We start from the raw sequence: 25,768 nt of genomic DNA on the forward strand, positions 1-25,768 counted from the left end.
GCGGTATCCACAAGGTCTTATTCACATCACACACAAAATCTTACTCAACTATTATCCACTTACCCCATTGCGCAGCCTTCTCGAGCAATCCTCCGGGTCTCCTTTTTAGAATAATTTCACGATAAGTTCTGTTGGATTGGAGAGGTCTTTGGACCGCCTGGGTGCTCCTGTGTCACCAGAGGTCCTCCATTTTCAACAGGCTGTTAGTCCAAATAAAGCGGAAAACCGGCTACCTTTTTTGCGGGTGGCCACCCTTTACCTATTGAACCGGTGAGCCCCTGGAGGTCTTGGAAGCGCCTTTAGCTTGTTGTCCATTCTTGAACGGCCTCTTTCCGACCCTGCTCGCAGCGCCAATTTTGTTGTGGTTCCCTGCTCCTCGAAATTAAGACAGGCGACACAGAGAATTCTTCAAGAAGTTAAAAGCCTTTATTTGCAAACAACGGCTGGAACAATCAGGAAGCCAACCACCTGACTGCCCACTTAGTACATCGGGCAGTCTATGTTTATAGGATTATTCCAAACCTTATCTTCTTTACATTACCTCATACCCACACTCCTTTCTTCAGTCATTCATTTCTTTGCAGTCACCCGTCTGTCCCACCACCATTAAATCCCATTCAGTAATATATCCTTATCTCAATGCTCACATCCCTTCATACTTCGCCACCCTTATTTCCCTGCTAGTCCATCCCTCACATCCATCCATCACCCCAAGGCCTATGTCTTTCCTTCTCTCGCCACCATTATCTTTCATCCAAATGTAACAAGGTTACAGACAGTTGCAATGTACTAAAGTATAAAGAATGCCTACGCTGTTAAATTTAAATGGCTAATAATGATTACAGCAGTTACAATGTAATAAATTAATATACAAAATACAACACGCTCCAGCTGGTGAGCGGACTATTTGGTTGATAGTTGTCAGTGTTTCAGCGACACGATAGACTTGGATTTGCTTCTCCGAACCAGCAAAGGTTGAGGGGAGAATTGATAGAAGCATATAAAATTATGAGTGGCATGGATAGGGTAGATAGTCACAATCATTCATGAAAGCATCGCTACAAAATGGGCGGCATGGTGGCGCAGCGGTAGAGTTGTTGTCTTACAGCGCTTGTAGCACCAGAGACCCGGGTTCAATCCCGACTACAGGTGCTGTCTGTACGGAGTTTGTACATTCTCCCTGTGACCGTGTGGGTTTCCTCCTAGATCATTGGTTTCCTCCCACATTCCAAAGATATACAGGTATGTAGGTAAATTTGATTGTTAAACGTCTAAATTGTCCCGAGTATGTGTAGGATAGTTTTAATGTGCAGCGATCGCTGGTCGGAAACAGTGGGCCGAAGGGCCTGTTTTCGTGCTGTATCACTAAACTAAACTAAAGTTCGGGTGTCTCATGTTGTTTCAGAGTCACACAACATGGAAGCAGGCCCTGCGGCCCAGCTTGCCTGTCCCAAACAAGGTGCAGCTGGGCAGGCAGCGCCTCTGGAGAGAAGGAATGGCTGACGGTTCACATCCCCTTTTTCAGTCTGAAGAAGTGTCTCGACCCAAAACGTCCCCCATTCCTTCTCTCCAGTGATGATGCTGCCCCGTTTAGCTTTGTGTGATATTTGGAAGTGGCTTCTGAGAGTAGGTGCGGGCTGGGTGCGCTGAGTTGTTTGCAATGAGCTTAAGTACCTGGTAGTGGAACAATGGCAATGAAAAGAACAGCCAGATGGTCAGTGTAGAAAGGAACTGCAGATGCTGGTTTAAATTGAAGATAGACACAAAATGCTGGAGTAACTCGGCGGGACAGGCAGCATCTCTGGATAGAAGGAATGGGTGATGTTTCGGGTCGAGACCCTTCTTCAGATTGAGTCAGGGGAGAGGGAGATACAGAGATAAGCAAATCTAAGCTGTGAAAATGAGACAAAGGGGAAATGGATCAAAGAAAATGTAGAATAGATCATTGTTAGCAAGGAGAAGGCGTCAACAAAGCAAACAGAGATAACATGTAAAGGAGGAGAGGCAGACTGGTTAGGTAACTTTGAAGGGGGATATGGAGAGAGAGGGAAAGCAAGGGTTACTTGAAGTTAGAGAAGTAAATATTCATACCACTGGGGTGTAAGCTGCCCTAGCGAAATATGAGGTGTTATTCCTCCATTTTGCCCTGGGCCTCACATTGACAATCGTGGAGGCCCAGGACAGAAAGGTCAGTGTGGGAATGGGAGGGGGGTTAAAGTGTTCGGCAACTGGGAGATCTGATAGGTTTAGAAGGACTGAGCGGAGTTGTTCAGCGAAAAGATCGCAGAGCCTGCGCTTGGTCTCGCCGATATACAGGTGTCCACACCTAGAACAGCGCATGCAGTAGATGCGGTTGAAGGAGGTACAAGTGTACCTCGACCTCACCTGAAAAGAGTTGGAGTCCTTGGACGGAGTCGAGGGGGGGGGGGGGTATAGGGACAGGTGTTGCATCTCCTACGGTTGCAGGGGAAAGTACCTGGGGAGGGTGAGATTTGGGTGGGAAGCGATGAGGGGGTGGAAGGTAAAGACTTGGGGGAACTCTGATCCTGTTGTGACCAGGGGGAGGAGGAGCGAGCGGAGATGTGGGGGTGCTGTGGAGACGTGTGAAGGTCTCATCTATGATGGGAGAGGGGAACCCACGTTCCCTAAAGAATGAGATGTACCGGCTATGGTATATCTGAGATGTACCGGCTATAAGGCATCTTATGAGGCGAAGAGGCACAAGTCTGAACGGCATCGGCTAGGTGACTCAGTTAGAGTCTCATGTGGAGCCTCCCGTCTTTGCTCCAACCCCACTCCTCCCCTCTCACCTTGCTTCACACCCCCTCCCCCATTTGCCCACGTTTGTCCTAAATCCTACTAAACATTTCCTCTCCATATATGTGTCCAAGTGTCCAAGATGCTCATCTGGACCCTCTCGAGTGCTCGCACATCCCTCCTCAGATATGGGCACCAAAACCGCTCACAAATACTCAAAATGTGGTCAGGTTTCTCGGAGAGAAGGCGGCAGAAAGAAGATGGGCCCGATAAATCCATTGGGTTCTGAAATGGAGGGTTCTTTCTCATTGGTGCGATCGAGCAGACGAGTCCACGCCTTACTTCAGTCAAACCCTGTCGCTTGTTTGGAGACAAACATCGGATGCAGTGAAAAACATTTATCGAAGCATTAACACCCAGATACGTTAGTGTGTCCGAAGGTTCTGGAGAGACCTGTCTGTGTCCTAGTGTGTGTCCTGCTAAAGTTATGAAGCTGTCGCTGTAATTGTCCGCCGGGAAAATGCTGTGGCTCTTCTTGACTGTGTTGGTATCGCATATTTGGAACTGTGAGTTCATTGGGTTTATTGAAAGTTTCCGGTTATCATTTGATGTGCTATTTATTCTTCTTCTCCCGTAAGTTTATAGCTATATGAACGTTGTGGTAATGGAGTGTGGATAGTAGGAAATATTTAACTATAAATGGAGACACAAGGGACTGCGAATGCTGATTTACCACAAAAAAAAGACTCAGTGCTGGAGTAACTCAGCGGGACTGGCAGCATCTCTGGTGAACATGGTTAGGTGGCGTTTCGAGTGTCCAACCTTCCCCAAACTGATGCTGCCTGACCCGCTGAGTTTAGTTTTTTTAACAGTTTAGTGGAAGAGCGCAGAAACTGGCCATTCGGGCCGGCGAGTCCACGCCGACCAGCGATCACCACCCCACATACACCCGGAATAATTCACAATTTTATACCAAGCCAATGAACCTACAAACCTGCACGTCTTTGGAGTGTTGGAGGAAACCTAAGATCTTGGAAAAACCCACGCAGGTCACGGGGAGAACGTACAAACTCAGTACAGACAGCGTCCGGAGTTAGGATCGAACCCCGCGGTGGAAGGCAGCAACTCGACCGCTGTGCCGCCCCAGTTACTCCAGCACTTTGAGTCCTTATCTCTAAATGTTGTAATAAAATAGTGATCTGCAAAACGGATGAAAAATGTCTTCCACGTGTGAAATGTCCACCTGCCCACATCAGGGCTTTTTGAGTGTTTTTGTAATGAGAACAACTGGGGCTGAATGACTAAGAAAGTAAGCTAATTAAATTCAAAATTATAAAGGTAGAAATGGAATCTTGAAGGGTGCCGGGGCAGTCCATTCGTTGGGATAATTTTGCCAAGATTAACACATATAACTTCCCATTTAGATTTTTTGTCGAATAGAGTTAAACGTGAAATTGCGTGCACTGGACAATCCTTCAGTCACATACCAGCCCAGATAAATCGCGGGTCATGTGTGCTGCCATTCTCAAGACATTATGAATCTGAATTTATCGGAGGTGGAGGGCGGTCACTGTTGGAACAGAGCACATCGGAGTCCGGAGAGTATAATCTCTGTGAGGGTGAACAGCACCCGAAGCTGCAGCTGTTGCTGACTGAAGCCGCGCACAAACTCTTGCCGCTGATACTGATCAGTTGCAGCTTTTTATACACATCATGTCAGACAGTGAACCGAGCAAATTCATCAAATGGATCATTTTGTTGGAAAAGCTTTATACATTTTACAGCCTTAAAAAAACATCCTGATGTCGAATCAGCACTGCCAACGTTTAAAATTCATTTTGTCATTAATCTTAAACACTCACATTCAGTTTAGTTTAGAAATGCGGCGCGGAAACAGGGCGCTCGGCCCACCGAGTCGACACCGACCAGCGATCCCCGTACACACACGCTATCCTACACACACACACTAGGGACAATTTACAATTACAGGGACAATTTACATTTATTTCAAGCCAAATAGTCAGGATTGAACCCGGGTCCCTGGCGCTGTAAGGCAGCAACTCTACCGCTGTGCCACCGTGCCGCCCTTCGATGGCTATTGACACTGACATTTACACGCAGTGATGGCGTTTAATTTGTTGCTGTTGATCTTTAAATGTGTGACATTATACATCAAATTGAGTTTCCAGTTGGGCCGTAGAGGTGTCCGGCGATAAGCTGCAATACATTTTTCTCTGGGGATTTTTGCGTATTAATTTCCGTTTTTGTGGAGAATCGCAGTGAGAGAGATGTTCCATTTGTGCTTAAATTTCTTTTCACTTGCTCAATTCAGATAAAGGTTCAGTGCAGATTTTCGTGACAAGTTACGGCTTGATGCTTTCCAGGATTCATTATTTATGTTTTCACGAATACTGTTTGGGCCCTCGTTTAGCCACTAGTGCAGTCGGAACAGTTAATGTTTTGGGATAATTTTGCTAAGATTAGCGTATTTCACCTCCCATTTAGATATTTGTCAGAGTTAAACGTGAAATTGTATCCACTCAACACAGCAGTTTTCGTCAGACACAGACCAGCCCAACTCTGGGGGCCAGTACACTTCCATTCTAAAGAGATTATTAATCATAGTTGATCACAGATAGCATGCATACTCTCTTGGAAAAGAGCACAACGGTGTCGGGAGTGTCTAAACTCCGTGACGGTGAATAGCATCGGACCGGCAGCTGTTGTGACTGAACCGACGCACAAATTCCTGCCGCTGGATCAGATGCAGCTTAGATTTAATTTAGTTTAGACACAAAATGTTGGAGTCACTCTGCGGGTCAGGAAGCATCTCTGGAGAAAAGGAATAGGTGACGTTTTGTGTCGGAACACTTCGTCAGACTTATTTATTTTAGTTTATACAATTTCGTTTAGTTTTGTTTGGAGACACAGTGTGGAAACAGCCCCTTCAGTCCACCGAGTCCACAACGACCATTGAACACCCGTCCATTAGTTCTATGGCCTGCACACCAGGTGCAATTTACAGAAGCCAATTAACTTACAAACCTGCAAGTGTTTGGAATTTAGACGGAAACCGGAGCACCCGTAGAAAATCCATGCGGTCACAGGAAGAACATGCAAATTTCACACAGACAGCGCCCGGATTCAGGATTGAACCCGGGGACTTGGCGCTGTGAGACAGCAGCTGTGAGATGTAGTGAAATGAGCACATTTGTAAAATGTAGTTAGTATCGTGTTGTTGGAAAGGCTTTATGAATTTTACATCATTAAGATTCATCCTGATATGGAATGAATACTGTTGAATTTCCATGGATATTGACACTGACATTTTCACACGGCGGTTGTGCTTAATCTGCTGTCAGTGATATTGAAATGTGTGACATTATATGTCAAGGTGAGGTTTTCAGTTTGGCCCGACGTGTGACCGGTGATAAGCAGCAACACGTTTTTTCTCGGGGCATTTTTGCGCATTCCATTCCAGTTTATGTGGAGCATCGCAGTTGGTGAGATGTTGCGATTTTCTTTAAATATTTTCACTGGCTGAATTCGGTTTAAACGCTCAGTGCAGACCTTCGTATCAAGTTACGGCTTGGTGTTTTATCCCCTGCATCGCCCTCGTGCTAAATGCTAAATGATATAGGACATGTAAACAGAACCTTCGGCGGGGCAGCAGCTTCTGAGGAATGAAGACAAAGAATCCACTTTGGACACCGTGGACCGGTGGACAGAATTTGTGGAAAGAAAAGCAGAGAACAAATCACATCTGTTTTTCTTTCCACGGATGCCGACTCCTCTGTGGAGTGCTTCAAACATTTACCTCTTTTTTTTGAATATTTCTCTCATTTACTGCTTTAATAATACATTCAGGAATATCTTCAGCTGTTGTTCCACCTCATTAACTGCTACCCGGTGCCCTTTTCAGTCGCTCGTATAGTTTCGCAATGTTCACTGCTGTGGCCTGCATTTTTTTGATAAACTTCATTAAAAGCAAACGCGCATTGCCTGAAAGGGAATGCATGACAATTTCTTCCCTTCGAAATCGATTGGCCGAGATTCAACGTTTTCTGCAGAATATTCAGAAGAGTTTAATTAAATGTCAATACATTCTTCCGCATGTCCCCACTTGCTCCATCTCCTGCCTTTTCAATTGATGGCTAACGTCAGGTTGACTCGATTAGATTGTACTTATAGAGGTCGGTCAGAAATGTTGTTTTGCTATCAGGGAAATCGGACTCAAATGTGCAAAGTGTTTGCCGAAAGAAATAGGACACTTAAAATTTTGGCTTGATTTAAACATATGATAATAGTTATGTACATCTGAAAACCAAATCAAGAAAAAAATAATTTCTGAATCATCGGCAGAAATTGGGTGCTGGCTAAATCAAACAAACTTTTATTCTGTAATTTATTTTACATTAATTTATCATCACGTGAATTGACCATTGTTGGAGCCGGTGTAATTTACACAATACATCTGCCATGATCCCCCATTACACTATTAGTCTTACTTATAACTATTATTTATTATCCTATTACTCTTATTATTTGTATTTTCCTACCTTTTCTCCTTGTTCTGTATTTTATTTGCTCTGTGTAAAGCACTTTGAATTGCCATTGCAATTGCTATGGAATGTGCTATATAAATAAACTTGCCTTGCCTTAAGCACATTCACGTTCAGTACGGGGAAATAGAGTTATAGAGGCATTGTGACAAACAATACTGAGAGAGCCCTTTCTGCCCCCCGAGTCTAAGGCGAGCGGCAAACACCCAATTGCATAATTAGTCCCATTTTAATTTCCCTCCATTCTCATCAATTCCCCGAAGATATTTTCACTCACGCACACGAGAGAAACTTTAGCGTTGGCAATGAACACTTGATTTTGGAATCTCGGACGCTCGGAGGGGGCTACGCAGTCCCAATGAAATCTTGCAAAATCGATACTGACACCACGCGTGTTGGCATTGAACTCTATCTGTGATGCAGCGGGCAATGGCTCTGCTGGTTGAAAGAAGCACGCTGTCAGTGTCCTCTATTCAATTATATTACAGTGGCACACACCCAGTTTCAGAGAGCTCGGTTCAATCCTACATCCCGATGATGTCTGCGTTAAATCTACATGTCCTCCCTATGGTTGCGCGGTATCCCGGATGCTCCGGTTTCCTCGCGCATCCCAATGGTTTCTTGCTAGGTAGTTTAATTGACTCCGATAAATTATTCTTTAATGGAATGGTCCAAACGGTTCAAAGAAGAGTTGGTGGGCATGTGTGAGAAATATTTCGTGACTGGGTGAAAGGAAATATGGAGAGGATACATGAAACGTTGCTGTTTGAGGCTCGGTATGGAGACGATGGGCCGAATGGCCCTCTTTATGTCCCTGGAAGTTAAGAATGGGAGCTTTGCTTTTACACTTGGCAGCTTGTAGACCTAAATAGTAGTATGCTTGCAGATCTAACGGAGAGAATATCAGGGTAGATGGCTGTATGAGCAAGAAACAACGACTAGCAGTACGTAGGGAGTTGAGTTGAATTAGTCTGACACACGAAGGTATCACAAAATGCTGGAGTAACTCGGCGGGTCAGGCAGCATCTCTGGAGAGAAGGAATGGGTAACGTTTCGGGTCGAGACCCTTCTGCAGACTGAATTACTGCACCATTTTGTGATACCTTCGATTTGTCCCAGCATCTGCAGTTGTTTTCCTACTCGTCTGACACACGGATCAGTTCTCTCTGTATCGCCCGTGGAAATTAAAATTGAAATCAGAATCTTAACTAGCGATAGCACGAACGCGACAAACAGAAGCGTTCAGAAGTCAGAAGTCAAGAGTGTTTGATTATCATGTGTACCAAAAACGGAACATTGTCATGTTTTACTTGTAGGGGAACAAAGTGGGGCTGGAGGGGGAGGGGGGAGGGGGGAGGGTGAAGGGGAGGAGGGGGGCGGGGTCGTTCACTATTAATCGCAGAATGCTCCTTCCCGTCAGAATTAATAGTTAGACTGGCATTGTAAAGTTTTTCCAGGGCTACGTAAAATGGGCAGTGAAGTTGCCCGAACTAGATCGGTCACAATGGGCGATAGGGCGGTCACCGTGGGCCAAGAGACCTGCATCGTCCCCGCTTCCCAAACCCATCACTCCACCCGTCACACAGGCTGCCAAATCTAATTCTTTACTTCTCATTCCAGGCCGCCTTGTGGATTGTCAGGCTGACCCTACAGGTAATTCCGCTTAATTTTCACTGGTTTTAGCGTGAGATTGATTGTCGCGGAAGATTTTTATTTCACCTCTGCGGCGATAGGCGGACTGATGATCAGTAAGGTTCTTGGAACACGCATTGTGGGAAATCGACCCTGCTGACATTGTTCCTCTTTCCAAGCGTGTTCCCACTTCTCATCCCACGTTTGAGCGCTGGGGACCCAGTCCAGATGCCGCTACCGTTCTGGTCCAATTCCAGGAATACCTGCACATCTCCCACCACTGTTGGCTTCCACTGCCCGTCACATGAGCTTTGAGTACAGCGGGGCACTGACCCGAGCAGCTCATCAGCCGCTCCCCCGAGAATCGCAACGGGCCTGTAGTTGACCTTGGAGACGCAAGGAACTGCAGGTGGTTCTTGGTCCTGCAAAATATTCCAAATGGAATTTAAACTGGAGGTGGGTGATGGTTTACAAAACCAATACACAGTACTGGAGTATTTCGGTGGAACAGGCAACATCCCAGGAGAACATGGAGAGGTGTCCGCTGATTAACTCTAGCACGTTGTGTCCTCGCTGCCTGACCCGCCGAGTGACTCCAGCACTTTGTATCCGTAACTTCACGAATATTGTTTGAGCCCTCGCTTAACCACCAGTGCAGTCGAAGCAGTTCATGTGTTTGGATGATTTTGCTGAGATCGGCATATTTCACCTCCCATTTAGATATTTGTCAAGAGTTAAACGTGAAATTGCATCCACTCAACACAGTAGTTTTCGTCAGACACAGACCAGCCCAACTCTGGGGGTCCCGTGTACTTCCATTCTAAAGAGATTATCATTATTAATGATAGTTTATCAGAGACAGAATGCATTCTCTGATGGAAACGAGCACAAGGCTGTCCGGAGTGTCTAAGGCGCTGCCTTCTACCCGGGAAGGCCTGGGTGACCCCGGTTCTCCGGACGTTTACCAACCTACTGGCAATTTTTTTCACACTGTGACAGTTCATTCAGAGTCTGCCAAAGCCGGGTGCTCCCGTTGGTCATTCTCTGGGACATGTGGAGTTTGAATGGCTGGAGCTAGGGGGGCGCGGTGCGCGGAGCAAAGCGGCACTAACGTTGGTTCTTAACTGTTCTGATGTTTGTTTTCAGAAAGCGTGAGGTTGAGGCTGGTGAACGGGAACAGTCCCTGCGCCGGGAGAGTGGAGGTTCACTACAAGGGGATCTGGATGACAGTGTATGCTTCCGGCTGGGACCTGCCGGACGCGGCTGTGGTGTGTCGGGAGATAGGCTGCGGCGCCGAGGTGGGAGCCCCGCGCGGAGCTCACTTTGGACAGGGGTCAGGACCCATTGTGACGTTGGATGTTCTGTGCAGCGGGCGCGAGGCCGCTCTACGGGAGTGTAAGTCAGACCCATGGACGGACTATCCCTATTCACACTCCAACGATGCCGGCGTCATCTGTGAAGGTAAAAATCAGTCTTTTATACCTTGGTTCCCGCCGCTGTGATAACTCCGGGTTGCCCGGGGACTGGGGTGTATCCGGACTGACGGCCCCTTGCGAGTAATTTGAAATTAAATCCAGTTTTTTGAGTATTATTCCGGTGCGATTCTGTTACGGTTCCCACTCGCATTTGAATTAACCATCTATAATTCGGAACATTAAATATTCTGGATCGGTACAATTACAGGGCCAGAAACTCGGGCGTTTCAGCAGCAACTTTCGGGGAATGGCGTGGGGAGAGGATCATGTTGAGACTCTCAGACCTGTTGCAGGAGCTCGGCCGGTTCCTCTCCCCTACAGATGCCGTCAGACCCCGTGTTTTTTTCCCAGCATCTCGGGATGATCAACAACAGCCTCGCAGCACGAACTGCCGGTGTGTTGTAGTGGCCTTCCACCCACTTGAATGGCAGTGATTAGTTTGGTTTTAGGTAGAGATCTCCACGAATTATGAAATGATGTTTCCATGCGCCGGCTTTCAGCATCTGCCGTCCCTAATATCTCCATAGTTACATAGCAACCGGCCAGGCAGCATCAGTGGGGAGAATGGCAGTGTTAACGCGTTCCATTGCTCAACTTCTCTGCAAACTTTGCGTTCATCCGCAGTTGCAGGACGCAGCACCAGGTCTCTGACATAAATGAGCGACGCTGCTTCTCACTGCGGGTGCTGTCCGACTTGATGAATAATGCCCGCGCTTCCTGGTTTACAATCAGATTCACAGCATCTGCAGTGCGTTCAGATATGGGGACCTGGCACTGGGTGAGGGTCACAGAGGGTCGGATTACGCATGGATATGTAAGGCACGGTTCTCACCAGCACCGCTGGATGATCAACATAATTTTCCCATCACTTAACTGCCTGTGTGGTGGAGTGCATGGCAGTTGGCAGTCTGGTTTAGTTATAGATTTCTTGGAAAGATGCAGAGCGATGAGAAAGCATCGAATTTGAAGAAGGGTCTCGACCTGAAACGTCACCCATTCCTTCTCTCCGGAGATGCTGCCCGTCCCGCTGAGTTACTCCAGATTTTAATATCTATTTTCGCGGTCGGTCCTCGTCTGTCCTATGAAGGTTTTACTTGCCCAGGTGGTATGTGACTGAGCGGGGATCTGCGGGCGGCGCTGAAACAATTATTCTGTCTTTCTGCGTCGGCAAGGTCTGTGCTTTCAGCAGCCTAGCAGAGTAAGTGCAACGTTCAGGTTGTTGTGGAGCAGTGAGCAGTCACGGTCATGGAGAGAATGAACCTATGGTGTGCTGGAGGGATGATTATGTTGCCAGCCAAATTAATATTTTAGTCCTTGAGTTGACCCATCAGAGCTGACCCACGAAAGCCTTGCTCATCTTTCCCGAGTGCTGCCTTTTAGACAATAGAAATATAATTGGGAGCTACGTGACAGGACGATGAAAATCCCTGGGATGGCGGGATATGAGGAAAGATTGAAAACACTAGGCTTGTATTCACTGTAGTTTAGAAGGAAGAGAGGGGATCTTATAGAAACATATAACATTATGAAAGGACTGGAGAAGCTAGATACAGGAAAAATGTTCCCAATGTTGGGCGAGTACAGAACCAGGGGCCACAGTCTTAGAATAAAGGGGAGGCCATTTAAAACTGAAGTGAGAAGGAACATTTTCACAGAGAGAGTTAAGCATTTGTGGAATTCCCTGCCACAGAGGGCAGTGGAAGCCAAATCACTGGATGGATTTAAGAGAGAGTTAGATAGAGCTCCGGGGCTAGTGGAATCAAGGGATGTGGGGAGAAGGCAGGCACGGGTTATTGATCGTGGACGAGCAATGAATGGCGGAGCTGTCTCGAAGGACCGAATGGCCTCCTCCTGCACCTATTTTCTATGTTTCTAGATCGTTGGTAAACCACTGTGTGAAAGGGGTTTCGCATCTTGCTCTTAAATCCCTGAACACCTCTCTCGCCGTGCAGCGGCCGAGGTCTTCTCTGAATATTTGGAATAAATCATATTATGTAAAGCCAGATGCGAGAGCCAGAACATAGAGATGAGAGTGGTGCAAATCTTGGCATGTGATAGGTGAAAAAGGGAGGGCGCTTGATTGGTGTCGAAGGGAATTTAGCACTTTACCCACACCCTCTATCTGACTTCACTCGTACAGATGTAGGGAAAAAAACTTGCAGATGCTGGTTAAAATCGAAGATAGACACATAATGCTGGAGTAACTCAGCGGGTTTATCAGCAGCTCTGGAGAGAAGGAATGGGTGACGTTTCGACTGAAGAAGGGTCTGGACCCGAAACATCACCCATTCCTTCTCTACCGAGATGCTGCCTGACCCGCTGAGTTACTCCAGCATTTAGTGCCCACCTTTACTCATACAGGCACAGACTCAAAATAAAATAGTTCATTGATCAGTGGTGAGTCTATCGAACAAGTCGGTTTATTAAAAAGCCTTTGCGATGTACATTGCGAAACAGTGAGAGCAAGCCCAACTGCTTCAACACGCCAAAGTAACTGCACGACCTTATACCCGAATGACACAATGGTCACTTGCAGTTTTGAAAGTAACCACCATTAATCAATGTCTCTCACATTTCATCTTTGTCTTTCCCCAAAGTTAACTTTAATCTTACGTTTCCAGTTGTTTAGAAATCTCCCTCCCATATATCTAATTAGTAGATACCATAAATGTCAAGATTATACTCGCGAGATGGAGTCTTTCGTTTACTTTCTGGAGACTTGGCTGCTCAACACAGGTGACGAAGAGCAGCTGTAATCACAAGAATGCAACAGATAAGAACCTAGACAGAACTAGGAAGGACTATCCTCCCCACCAATAAATAGGAAATCCTGCTCTTCAGCAGAATGTTTCAGCTTTGCTATTCTGACTACATTTGTTGCCCAGTGTGTGAGCTCGAGGATTAACCAAATTATAACCTTCTCATCCTCCTTATAGTCCTCAACATTCCCGACAACAATCGCCAAATTGATTAAATAAATAAAAAAAGCTTAGAAATGAAAAGAAGACATAAGATTGCCAGATAAGAGAAAGACAAGGCGTGTAAAATATAAAACTGGAGGGACTGAGGTGTAGTTGGACAAACGCGAAGAGAAAGGTCAGCATTAAAAGTAAAGGATGCGACAGGGTCAGAAAATGTATATCGAGGCAGGAGAAGGATCAAGGTGACTATGGTGGTGAGAGATGTGGTTCGAGATGTGTGGCCACGGGTGACGGGTGGGGGCAAAGGAAAAAGGGCGATTGGGCGGGAATATCTTGAAATTAAGGAATTCAATGTTCATACCGGTGGGTACCGAACTGGGTGAAAAGAAAGGTTCACCACCGATTTTCCAGCACCCTTTTTTTCCAGAGCCTTTCTAGATTATCATTTTTCCGGATCAACAGAGGCCTTTGCAGAAGGGGTGGGGGGGGGGGGGTCGAGGTCAGCCGCGGAAGTGGGCAATGGGAACGGATGTGATGGCATTGGGGAAGGTCCCGAGGAGGTTTCCAAGAATGATTCCAAGGATTATAGGGTTAACATTTGATGAGTTTTAAGGCACTGGGCCTGTACTCACCGGAATTCAGTTGAAGGGGCCCTCATTGAAACTTACCAAATAGTAAAGGCCTGGTTAGAGTGAATATGGGGAGGGTTTCCGCTCATGGGAGAGTCTAGGACCAGAGGCCATAGCCTCAGAATAAAGGGACGTAACTTTGGAAAGGGAAGAGGAAGAAGTTCTTTCGTCACAGAGTAATGAATCTGTAGAATTCATTGCTACAGACGGCTGTGGATGTCAAGTCAATGGAGGTTTGTAAGGCGGAGATTGACAGATTCTTGTTTAATAAGGGTGTCAGGGGTTATGAGGAGAAAGCAGGAGAATGGGGTTGAGAGGGAAAGATAGATCAGCCACGATTGAATGGTGGAATAGACGATGGGTCGAATGGCCTAATTCTTCTCCTCGAACTGACGGTCTCATGGTTCACTCAGCTCTGGTCGGGCTGGAGTTTCAGAGCCCCAGCTCAGGGGACAAAATCAACCCGCAGAGACCTGTGCTGCACATTTTCGGGGGAGGCAGGTTTGAGCGGGCAGGCGACGTTGAACGGGCCAACGGTTGATAAGATATAATCGAGGTACCTTGAGATGAAAGATAGACAGAAAGTGCAGGATGTCATGTTGTAGCTGTATAAGACATTGGCGAGACCGCATTTAGAATATTGTGTTCAGTTCTGGGCACCATGTTATAGGAAAGATATTGTCAAGCTTGAAAGGGTTCAGAAAAGATTTACGAGGATGTTGCCAGGACTAGAGGGTGAGCTATAGGGAGTGGTTGAGCAGGCTGGGTCTCAATTCCATGGAGTGCAGGAGGATGAGGGGAGGGAGATCTTATAGAGGTGTACAAAATCATGAGAGGAATTGGTTGAGTAGGTGCACAGAGTCTCTTGCCCAGAGTAGGGGAATCGAGGACCATAGGACATAGGTTCAAGGTGAAGGGGAAAAGATTTAATAGGAATCTGAGTGGTAACTTTTTCACACAATGGGTGGTGGGTGTATGGACCAAGCTTCCAGAGGAGGTAGTTGAAGCTGGGACTATCCCATCGTTTAAGAAACAGTTAGACAGGTGCATGGATAGGACAGGATTGGAGGGTTATGGACAAAACGCAGGCAGGTGGGACTAGTGTAGCCGGGACATTGCTGGCCGGTGTGGGAAAGTTGGACCGAAGGGCCTGTTTCCACATTGTATCACTCTATGACTCTATCACACAGTGTGTCCAGCAGCTTCTCCGAAGAAGAAGGATATGTAACGTTTCGGGTTGGAACCCTTCGTCAGTACCAACCTGATACGCCACCCTTCCTTTTTTTCTGCAGAGATGATGCCTGACCCACTGAGTTACGCCAGCACATTGTGTCTATCTTTGGGATAAACTAGCAACTACAGTTCTTTTTTTCAACAGTTTGTACTTAGAGATTAGTTTGATGGGACAGGAGCAGACAGCTACACTGGATCTGTTAGCGCAGTCTTGCTTGTGGAATTTGTCAAGTTCTTCAGGAGGGAATGTTGCATAAATAATAATTATATTCGACTTATAGAATCAGGTTTAGGTTAATCATTGTCACGTTACTGAGGTAGAGTGAAACGCTTTGTTTTGCATGCTGTGACCAGATCAGATACACAACACATATGTGCAGTAGGTAATCTAGCCATACTCAAGTACAATATATAGTGCAACGAAGAAGATATAATAATAATAATAATAATAATAATAATAATAATAATACATTACATTTATATAGCGCTTTTCATATAGTCAAAGACGCTTTACGGGGATTTAGAGAACATAGGGAAGTAAATAAATAGATAAATAAGTAAACGAACAGAGAAAGGAGACAGAAGGTGGGGTGACCTTCAGTGGTTGAAGGCAGTACTGAACAGGTGAGACTTCAGTGATGTTTTGAATGTGGTGAGTGTGGAGGAGTCTCTGACGGTTTGAGGTAGTGAGTTCCATAGGGTGGGAGCAGCGATGGAGAAAGCCCTGTCCCCCCAGGATCTGAGTTTGGTCCGGATGTGGGGGGATAGGAGATTGGCAGCAGCAGAGCGGAGGGTGCAGGTGGGAGTGTGCCTGTGGAGGAGGTCGGTCAGGTAGGATGGGGCCAGGTTATGGAGGGCTTTGTAGGTCATGAGGAGGATTTTGTACTGGATTCTCTGGGGGATGGGGAGCCAGTGGAGTTTGTAAAGGACGGGGGTGATATGGTCACGGATCGGGGTGTGGGTGAGTAGACGGGCAGCGGAGTTTTGAATGTATTGAAGTTTACTGATGATTTTTGAAGGTGCGCCATAGAGGAGGCTGTTGCAGTAGTCCAATATAGTACGCAGCATTTTAATGCATCATAGTAGAGGAAGGAGGAGACGGGGGAGCACATATACCATAAGTAAGGGACCGGACAAGTTCTCGCTGATCGTTAGATTTGTGGTGAACTCCAGGAGATGTGTTTGTAAATTGTCTTCATAATTGTGGCTTTCATAACTATGTTTTATATTTTTCTCAGATCACAGAATGCCAAGATTGGTACCCAAAGACGACCAATGCTCGGGAAGACTGGAAGTGCAGTATGGTGGAACCTGGGAAACCGTGTGTGACCTGGACTGGGATATGGATAATGCCGATGTGGTGTGCAGTCAGCTTCATTGTGGAGTCGCCGTGTCTGTTCCGAGAGGGGCTTATTTTGGAAAGGGAACTGGCCTTGTACGCAACGATGTATTTGAATGCAAGGGTAATGAGACAATCCTATGGGACTGTCCGCGTTCTTCAGGAACTCTTCATTGCAACCACACGAGCGATGTCAATGTGATCTGTTCTGGTGAGTGTCAGCTTTAGAAACTACTTATTAATAAACACTCATTGTATTTGGAAGATAGGATGATATCTCGCCATTTACTTTTATCAAAGGGTTATAAAATGCTGGAATATAATTGAGCACCACACGAATTTGATGTGATATGACAAACGTTTTAACTGGCTAAAATTATTTGAAACTTTTCCTTTAGTCCAACATTATTGAAGGTTTACAAATTTATTCTCCGTGTCCATCATTCAATTGTTACATCACTATCATCGTCCGTCCTGAAAAGGACGCAAGCTTCCGGCGACGATCAGTGGGAGCCTCACTTGTACAATAGACGATGGTGGTAGCAGAATTAGCTCAGGACACTTCCAGTTTCCAGCCCGCGATGCGGACGTTTCTGCTTTGGGGCCTGGTTTACAATGTGGAGTTCAGAAGGGGTAAATGAAGAGTATCTTGAGTAGGTGATATCCAAGCGATGCAAGAGCAATCGTCGAACGAATCCTAATCAAAAATTACCCTGGAGTAAAATAATTAGAATTATTTAGAAACAAATTTACTTCTTCACTAAAATCTTAGTGCATTTTGGGTGGAACGACAGTTAGCTGCAGGAAGGAAAACCATGGACAATTTAGATGTAAAGGATTAAACGTAGAAACCTACAAGGAAGGATCCATGCACTCCTCGCGGTGGGGTGGTGGTGCGGATGAATGGGGGTGGGTGTTATAGAAGACGATGCAACTGCCAGTACGACAGATAGAAAGAAACGTCAGAAGAATGCATGACGATTAAATGTATATTTATCCTATGATTTAATTTTTTTGTCAGGAATGAATTTTTGGTCATATGATCCTTTTATAAATGTGGAACCAATTAGTGCATTAGAACGATTACTTCCCATTAGCATTTACAATAATGTACAAGGAAATCACATCTTGATCACTCTGAGAGTGAAGAACATCCGTCTGCCATCAGAGACCATATCACGCCAAGATGAAGCAAGGCTAGATAACAGTATGGAGACAAAATACCGAACTGGATGAATAAGACTATGACGGTTCTTGAAACAATGAGGTCCTAAGAGTTACCGGGAGGATAGGATGGGGAACCAGAATAATGTATTTGTGTCCATAACGAAGGTTTAAACCAGTGTGCCGTGGGGATGCGAACCTGACAGGAGTCAGGAGCGAAGTAACTAACGGGAAAATGGAACATGGTAAAGGAATTGCTTTAAGGTAGAAAGACACAAAGTCATAATGGGTTTCATCCCCACATCTGCCCTCTACCTCGTCCAATCCAAAATTGGAAACGTAGACAGATGGAAAAATGAACAAATATAATAGGCCTGAGAGGTGGCGGACAGGATGGAATCTGGTATTTTTTCAGTGAAAACAGTACGCATGATGAATTTTAATATTGTGGCATTTAGTAAAGGAAAGGATTAGCAAGGGGAAATATCAACTATTTGCCGAAACGAGAAGAGGGAAATTTAATCCGTGCAAAATGGAAAATTTGATGGGTTGGCTTAAGGTTTCCAGAATACGTGGTGACAAAGAAAAAATAAAATTCGGCAAAGAACAGAGAGCACATTGAGAAACGAAAAGACTGTAACTTACCGACAAGTAGGGAGAATTTAAACAGTGGAATAAGGGAATTATTTCGCAGATTAATTTTATAAAATGTTGATTTTATCTTAGCAATTAATTGGAGTTGCTGCAGCCCCCTGTGCCTTTCACTCGGAACCAGCATCAGCGCTTCGTTGTTCCCAAATTCTGCTGTTTTTTCTTGTGCGAGAAGCCATTGGGCGATACATAAGGGAAAGCCAGTGGGTAAAAAAATACGGCCGATGGAGTAGTGTGTTGAAAAATGAAGAGTGTACAATTAAGAGACCATCAACTTGACCAGGGGCGGGCTTGATGAAATACTCACGGAAGGCCTTCTTGCAACCAGCATATATAAAGTTTCAAGCAGTGGTGGTCATTCTGGTGAACGCTCCAAAACCGTAAGTACTGCAGACGAGATCTGAACAAATTTGTACAGGACTTCAAACTAAAGTCTTGGAAAAATACAACCCCGACGTGCCGTGTTGAAGACGGTACACTATTCACGGTGTGAATTGAAATATCACCACACAGACACACCTGGAAGATGGACGGTTAGAAAATGAGCAAAAATAAACAAACAATCTCTCCCTTTCTTCATTTCCCTTTATCCTTTGTGGGAGTATTTAACTGTCTTCATTTATTCCCATTAAAACAGGGAACCATGGACCACGACTGGTGGGTGGGAAGGATAGATGCTCTGGCCGGGTGGAAGTTCTACATGGAGACGAGTGGGGGACAGTTTGCGATCAGTACCTTAGCTTGCTTGATGCCGGCGTGGTCTGTGAACAACTACAGTGCGGCGCAGTGAACGAAACTCCCGGAGGTGCTGACTTTGGCCGAGGATCCGGCCCTGTGTGGAAGGAGAACTACCACTGTCGGGGGGACGAGTCCCGATTAGCTGACTGTCCTGTGTTACCCAGGGATCAGATGAGTTGTTCACACAGTAACGACGCCGGTCTCATCTGCTCAGGTGAGTCACCAAATGTCCTTGAACTGAAAAACAGAGTTGCCCAGTCGCAGACATGTTTACACGGTGACTCTTTTAACCATCGAAAAGACCTGCCGCTTCCTGACGACCATCTTTAATTTCTTTTTAGAAGGACTTCAGGTGCCTTCTTTCCCTTCCCCCACTGATAGGATACAGGGGGCAATTGTTATGCAGCGTTGTCATCCACCGATAGACTGAATTTGACGATGCAGTGCAGAATTCTTCAGTTTATGAAATTGTTTCGATGGATGGTAACAGAGATTGTAGTTAGTAAAGATAGTAAGGACAGTACGAAGGATAACAACTGTTTCGTAAATTATGTTACTAAGGATAGAGGTAAATGGCGATTTGTACGGTCGGGTTCTAATTATCGGTTCACTGCAACAATACACACATATAAATAAATCACGCCTGCTGCAGAGATCTGAGAAAGACGTTCTAGGAAGAATGGGACATGAAATTTGAAATGGCTTAGTGGTAAAGTCATGCATTCTTTCAAGAGCTAGACTCTAAAACCTGGAGTAACTCAGCAGATCAGACAGCGCCAGGATAGAAATAGTTTACTTTTCTGGTCGAGACCGTTCTTCAGTCATCTGTTCCTTTTCCCCAGAGATGCTATCTGACCCGCTCAATTACTGTGGCTTTTTGCGTCTATCTTCGGTTTAAACCAGCATCTGCAATATGGAATGAGAAATGGAAGAATCATTTTTTCATGGCATGGTATGGTTCCAGGAATGCAGTTCTTTACTAAAATAGAACAAAGGTAAAGCAAGGCTTCAAAAGACCCCCCGCCGACACGAGAAACGGGCGCTGGACTGGTCTCAGCAAGCCTATTGCATTCAGTCTAGATCAGTGCATGACCTGGTGGTTATCAATGGTATCACAAAATGCTGGAGTAACTCAACGGGTCAGGCAGCATCTCAGGAGAGAAGGAATGGGTGAAGTTTCAGGTCGAGGCCCTTCTTCAGACTGATGTGAGGGGAGGGGATGGGAAAAAGATAGGATCCAGTGGGAGACAGGAAGACAGTGGGAGAACTGGGAAGGGTGAGGGGAAAGGGAGGGACAGAGGAACTATCTGAAGTTAGGGAAATTATTGTTCATACCGCTGGGCTGTAGCTGCCCAAGCGAAATATAAGATGCTGTTCCTCCAATTTGCGGTGGGCTTCACTATGACAATGGACGAGGCCCATGGCAGAAAGGTCAGACTGGGAGTGCGAGGGGGAGTTGAAGTGCTCAGCCACCGGGAGATCAGGTTGGTTAAGGCGGACTGAGCGAAGGTCTTGAGCGAAACGATCGCCGAGCCTGCGTTTGGGCTTCGCCGACGTAGAGAAGTTGACATCTGGAACAGCGGGTACAATAGATGAGGTTGGAGGAGGTACAGGTGAACCTCTGCCTCACCTGGAAAAACTGCTTGGGTCCTTGTTTTATCATTTATTAGTTTTTCTTCAATAGCCAGTTTATTCCTTGTTACTGGGCCCATTTCTCTTGGCGAGGCACATAGGTTTCTTGGCATTGTTTTATGTAGATGTGGATGGAATGCTTCTATGCAGTTTAACTGCCAATGTGACATGTGGACAATTGATGCAGAAAATAATCCTTAAACCTAATAGGTGACCAGTTAAATGCTGAGACGTTATTGGATGTTATGGCTTCAGTTTAATTGTTTAACCCAACATGTTTTGTTTTGTAGATGAAGGTTGGTCTTTGAGACTGATCAATGGAAGCAGCCGCTGCGATGGCCGAGTGGAGATTTACCACAATGGTAGATGGGGGAGAGTGCAGGATCGCGCCTGGAACATCCATGATTCCAACGTGGTCTGCAGAGAGTTGGGCTGTGGCTACGCCATATTCGCCTACAACTCCTCAAGGTACGGAGAGGGTGAGCTGCCCGCGTGGGTGAACAACGTCCAGTGTGAAGGAAACGAGTCGCAGCTCCAAATGTGCAGCACATTTACGCTGAATCCGATATCCAACGACAGCACCGGCGTTGGAGTCCTGTGCTCAGGTGAATGATTCAACTTAGAAATTGTAACGATTGTTCTTGACTCCAGAAATTTCGAGTTGTAAAATCAAATACGCCATCTGGGTTTTCGACTTGTCAAGTTGGGAGAGCACGGAAAATGAAGAACGCTTTATTTATCCGTTCCGTCCAATCGAATCAATGGTCCGAAATAGCATTTCTTTATTTACCAACTTAAATTCCTTGTTGATAAATATATACATTACACATCTGAGATCCCTTTCAACTATGTTGGAGGCCAATACTTGTACAATATTCGAGGCACACACACACACACAAACATTCATAGACAAACACGATCAACACACACTCACACACACACACACACACACACACACACATTCATACACAAACACTATCACGCACACACACTCATACACAAACACTATCACGCCAACAGGCACAGACGTACGCACACATAAGCGCACACACATTTATATATTAGCCTGGAGAAAGTTATAATTATTTTAAAGATACAGCATGGAAACAGGCCCTTCGGCCCATCGAGTCCACCCCGAAGATTGATTACCCATTTACATTGGTTCTCTGTTGTCCCACTGCATCATCAACTCTCCAGACGCTGGGGGGGGGGATTTAACGAAGGCCATTTAAACTATAAACGTGCCAGTCTTTGGGATCTGGGTGAAACCCACTTGGTCACGTGTGAAACGTGTGATCTCCACAGACAGCACCTGAGGTCAGGATCGAACAGGGGTCTCAGGTAGTGTGAGACCACAGCATTACCAGCTGCGTAGCTGAAGAGTTAGCTCCCAGGCAACTTAAAACAAAGCAACTTAAAACAAAATACATGGCAGTGCATTTGCAACATTCCCCACTCTCGGACCTAAGTGTAAAGAGGGGGGTTATCCACATATAGAGACATCCACTGTGGGAGGGCCCGCTCCATTTCCAGTCTGCAGAACGGACCATCAGCTCCAGAGAGCAGGCGATGGTGAGTGTGGGGAGGGCGATGGTGTGTGAGAGAAGTGTGGACAAGTAACGCCGCCATGTGGTTGGAACAACACAGGGCAACTTCCCTAGGGGTAGATTCCGACGGCTGTGGTTATAGAAGGCGCAGAAGAACGTGGAAATTGCAATGGTGTGATTAATGGCGTATTGAGAGCCAACAATGTCAACACTGATGCTAGTTTTATCCAACTGGAACGTGACTTTTAAAACTTAGATTTAAAAAATGCAAACTTTAAATTAAGACTGTACTCACACAGTATTTTTACATCTGCGATTTGGGTTTTAACATATAACATATAACATATAACAACTACAGCATGGAAACAGGCCTGTCCGGCCCTACCAGTCCACGCCGACCATTCTCCCTGACCTAGTCTCATATACCTGCACTCAGACCATAACCCTCCAATCCCCTCCTATCCATATACTTATCCAATTTACTCTTAAATAATAAAATCGAGCCAGCCTCCACCACTTCCACCGGAAGCCCATTCCATACAGCCACAACCCTCTGAGTAAAGAAGTTCCCCCTCATGTTACCCCTAAACCTTTGTCCCTCAATTCTGAAGCTATGTCCCCTTGTTGGAATCTTCCCCACTCTCAAAGGGAAAAGCCTACCCACGTCAACTCTGTCCGTCCCTCTCAAAATTTTAAAAACCTCTATCAAGTCCCCCCTCAACCTTCTACGCTCCAAAGAATAAAGACCCAACCTATTCAACCTCTCTCTGTAGCCTAAGTGCTGAAACCCAGGCAACATTCTAGTAAATCTCCTCTGTACCCTCTCCATTTTGTCGACATCCTTCCTATAATTTGGCGACCAGAACTGCACACCATACTCCAGATTCGGCCTCACCAATGCCCTGTACAATTTCAACATTACATCCCAACTTCTATACTCGATGCTCTGATTTATAAAGGCAAGCATACCAAACGCCGCCTTCACCACCCTATCCACATGAGATTCCACCTTCAGGGAACAATGCACAGTTATTCCCAGATCCCTCTGTTCCACTGCATTCCTCAATTCCCTACCATTTACCCTGTACGTCCTATTTTGATTTGTCCTACCAAAATGCAGCACCTCACACTTATCAGCATTAAACTCCATCTGCCATCTTTCAGCCCACCCTTCCAAAAGGCCCAAGTCTCTCTGTAGACTTTGAAAATCTACCTCACTATCAACTACTCCACCTATCTTAGTATCATCTGCATATTTACTAATCCAATTTGCCACACCATCATCCAGATCATTAATGTAAATGACAAACAACAGTGGACCCAACACAGATCCTTGGGGCACTCCACTAGACACTGGCCTCCAACCTGACATACAATTGTCAACCATTACCCTCTGGTATCTCCCATTCAGCCATTGTTGAATCCATCTTGCAACCTCACTATTAATACCCAACGATTTAACCTTCTTAATCAACCTTCCATGTGGAACCTTGTCAAATGCCTTACTGAAGTCCATATAGACAACATCCACAGCCTTGCCCTTATCAATTTCCCTGGTAACCTCTTCAAAAAATTCAAGAAGATTAGTCAAACATGACCTTCCAGGCACAAATCCATGTTGACTGTTTCTAATCAGGCCTTGATTATCCAAATAATTATATATATTGTCCCTAAGTATCTTTTCCATTAATTTTCCCACCACAGACGTCAAACTAATAGGTCTATAATTGCTAGGTTTACTTTTAGAACCTTTTTTAAACAAAGGCACAACATGCGCAATGCGCCAATCTTCCGGCACCATCCCAGTTTCTAATGACGTTTGAAATATTTCCGTCATAGCCCCTGCTATTTCTGCACTAACTTCCCTCAATGTCCTAGGGAATATCCTATCAGGACCTGGAGACTTATCCACTTTTATATTCTTCAAAAGTGTCCGTACCTCCTCTTCTTTAATCCTCATAATTTCCATCACTACTCTACTTGTTTCGCTTACCTCACATAATTCAATATCCTTCTCCTCGGTAAATATCGAAGAAAAGAAATTGTTTAATATCTCCCCCATTTCTTCCGGCTCAGCACATAGCTGTCCACTCTGACTCTCTAATGGACCAATTTTATCCCTCACTATCCTTTTGCTATTGACATATCTGTAGAACCCCTTGGGGTTTACTTTTACATTACTTGCCAAAGCAGCCTCATATCTTTTTTTCGCTTTTCTAATTTCCTTTTTAAGATTCCTTTTACATTCTTTATATTCCTCAAAAACCTCATTTACTCCCTGCCGCTTATATTTATTGTATATCTCCCTCTTTTTCCGAACCAAGTGTCCAATTTCCCTGGAAAACCACGGCTCTTTCAAATTATTATTCTTTCCTTTCCACCGAACAGGGACATAAAGACTCTGTACTCTCAAAATTTCACCTTTAAATATCCTCCATTTCTCTATTATATCCTTTTCATAAAACAACAATTTCCATTTCACTCCTTTTAAATCCTTTCTCATCTCCTCAAAATTAGCCTTTCTCCAATCCAAAATCTCAACCCTTGGTCCAGATTTGACCTTCTCCATAATGATATTGAAACTAATGGCATTATGATCACTAGACCCAAAGTGCTCCTCAACACATACCTCCGTCACCTGACCCATCTCATTTCCTAACAGGAGGTCCAACACTGCCCCTTCTCTGGTAGGCACCTCTACGTATTGCTGCAAAAAACTATCCTGCACACATTTTACAAACTCCAAACCATCCAGCCCTTTAACAGAATGTGATTCCCAGTCTATATACGGAAAATTGAAATCACCCACAATCACCACTCTGTGCTTACTACTAATATCTGCTATCTCCTTACATATTTGCTCTTCCAATTCTCGTTCCCTATTTGGCGGTCTATAATACACCCCTATAAGTGTTGCTAAACCTTTCTCATTTCTGAGTTCCACCCAAACAGCCTCCTTAATCGAGCCTTCTAGTCTGTCCTGCCAAAGCACTGCTGTGATATCCTCCCTGACAAGCAATGCAACACCCCCACCTCTTGCCCCTCCGATTCTATCACATCTGAAACAATGAAATCCTGGAATATTTAATTGCCAATCGCAACCCTCCTGCAACCATGTTTCACTGATCGCCACAACATCATACTTCCAGATGTCAATCCAGGCTCTAAGCTCATCCACCTTTCTTACAATGCTCCTAGCATTAAAATATACACATTTAAGGGACCCATCATTTCTTATTCTCAGTTTATTTCTTTTCCCTTCTTTCTCTCCTACATATTGGGTCTGAGTGTTTCCCTTTTCTGCCTCCTGCCTCACACACTGCCTATTAGCTATCTGTGTTTGAGTCCCTCCCCCCAACCATACTAGTTTAAAGTCTCCGCAGTTATTTTAGCAAATCTCCCCGCCAGGAATTTGGTTCCCCTCGGGTTCAGATGCAACCCGTCCTTTTTGTACAGGTCATACTTCCCCCAGAAGAGGTCCCAATGAT

General features: G+C 45.3%; 1 protein-coding gene across 1 annotated transcript in view; it reads left to right on the forward strand.

The window, feature by feature from the left end:
- The first annotated feature begins 2,668 nt into the window (after positions 1–2,668).
- Positions 2,669–25,768, forward strand: part of LOC144610270 (scavenger receptor cysteine-rich domain-containing protein DMBT1-like) — a 30,678-nt gene continuing 7,578 nt past the window's right edge. Inside the window, exons 1-6 of the mRNA XM_078428861.1 lie at positions 2,669–2,744; positions 8,940–8,972; positions 10,098–10,412; positions 16,448–16,672; positions 19,001–19,315; positions 21,024–21,338. Of these exons, the coding sequence (XP_078284987.1) occupies positions 2,669–2,744; positions 8,940–8,972; positions 10,098–10,412; positions 16,448–16,672; positions 19,001–19,315; positions 21,024–21,338 (1,279 nt within the window). The remainder of the gene's footprint in view (positions 2,745–8,939; positions 8,973–10,097; positions 10,413–16,447; positions 16,673–19,000; positions 19,316–21,023; positions 21,339–25,768) is intronic.

The sequence above is a fragment of the Rhinoraja longicauda genome, chromosome 36, assembly GCF_053455715.1.
Source record: "Rhinoraja longicauda isolate Sanriku21f chromosome 36, sRhiLon1.1, whole genome shotgun sequence".
Taxonomy (NCBI): domain Eukaryota; kingdom Metazoa; phylum Chordata; class Chondrichthyes; order Rajiformes; family Arhynchobatidae; genus Rhinoraja; species Rhinoraja longicauda.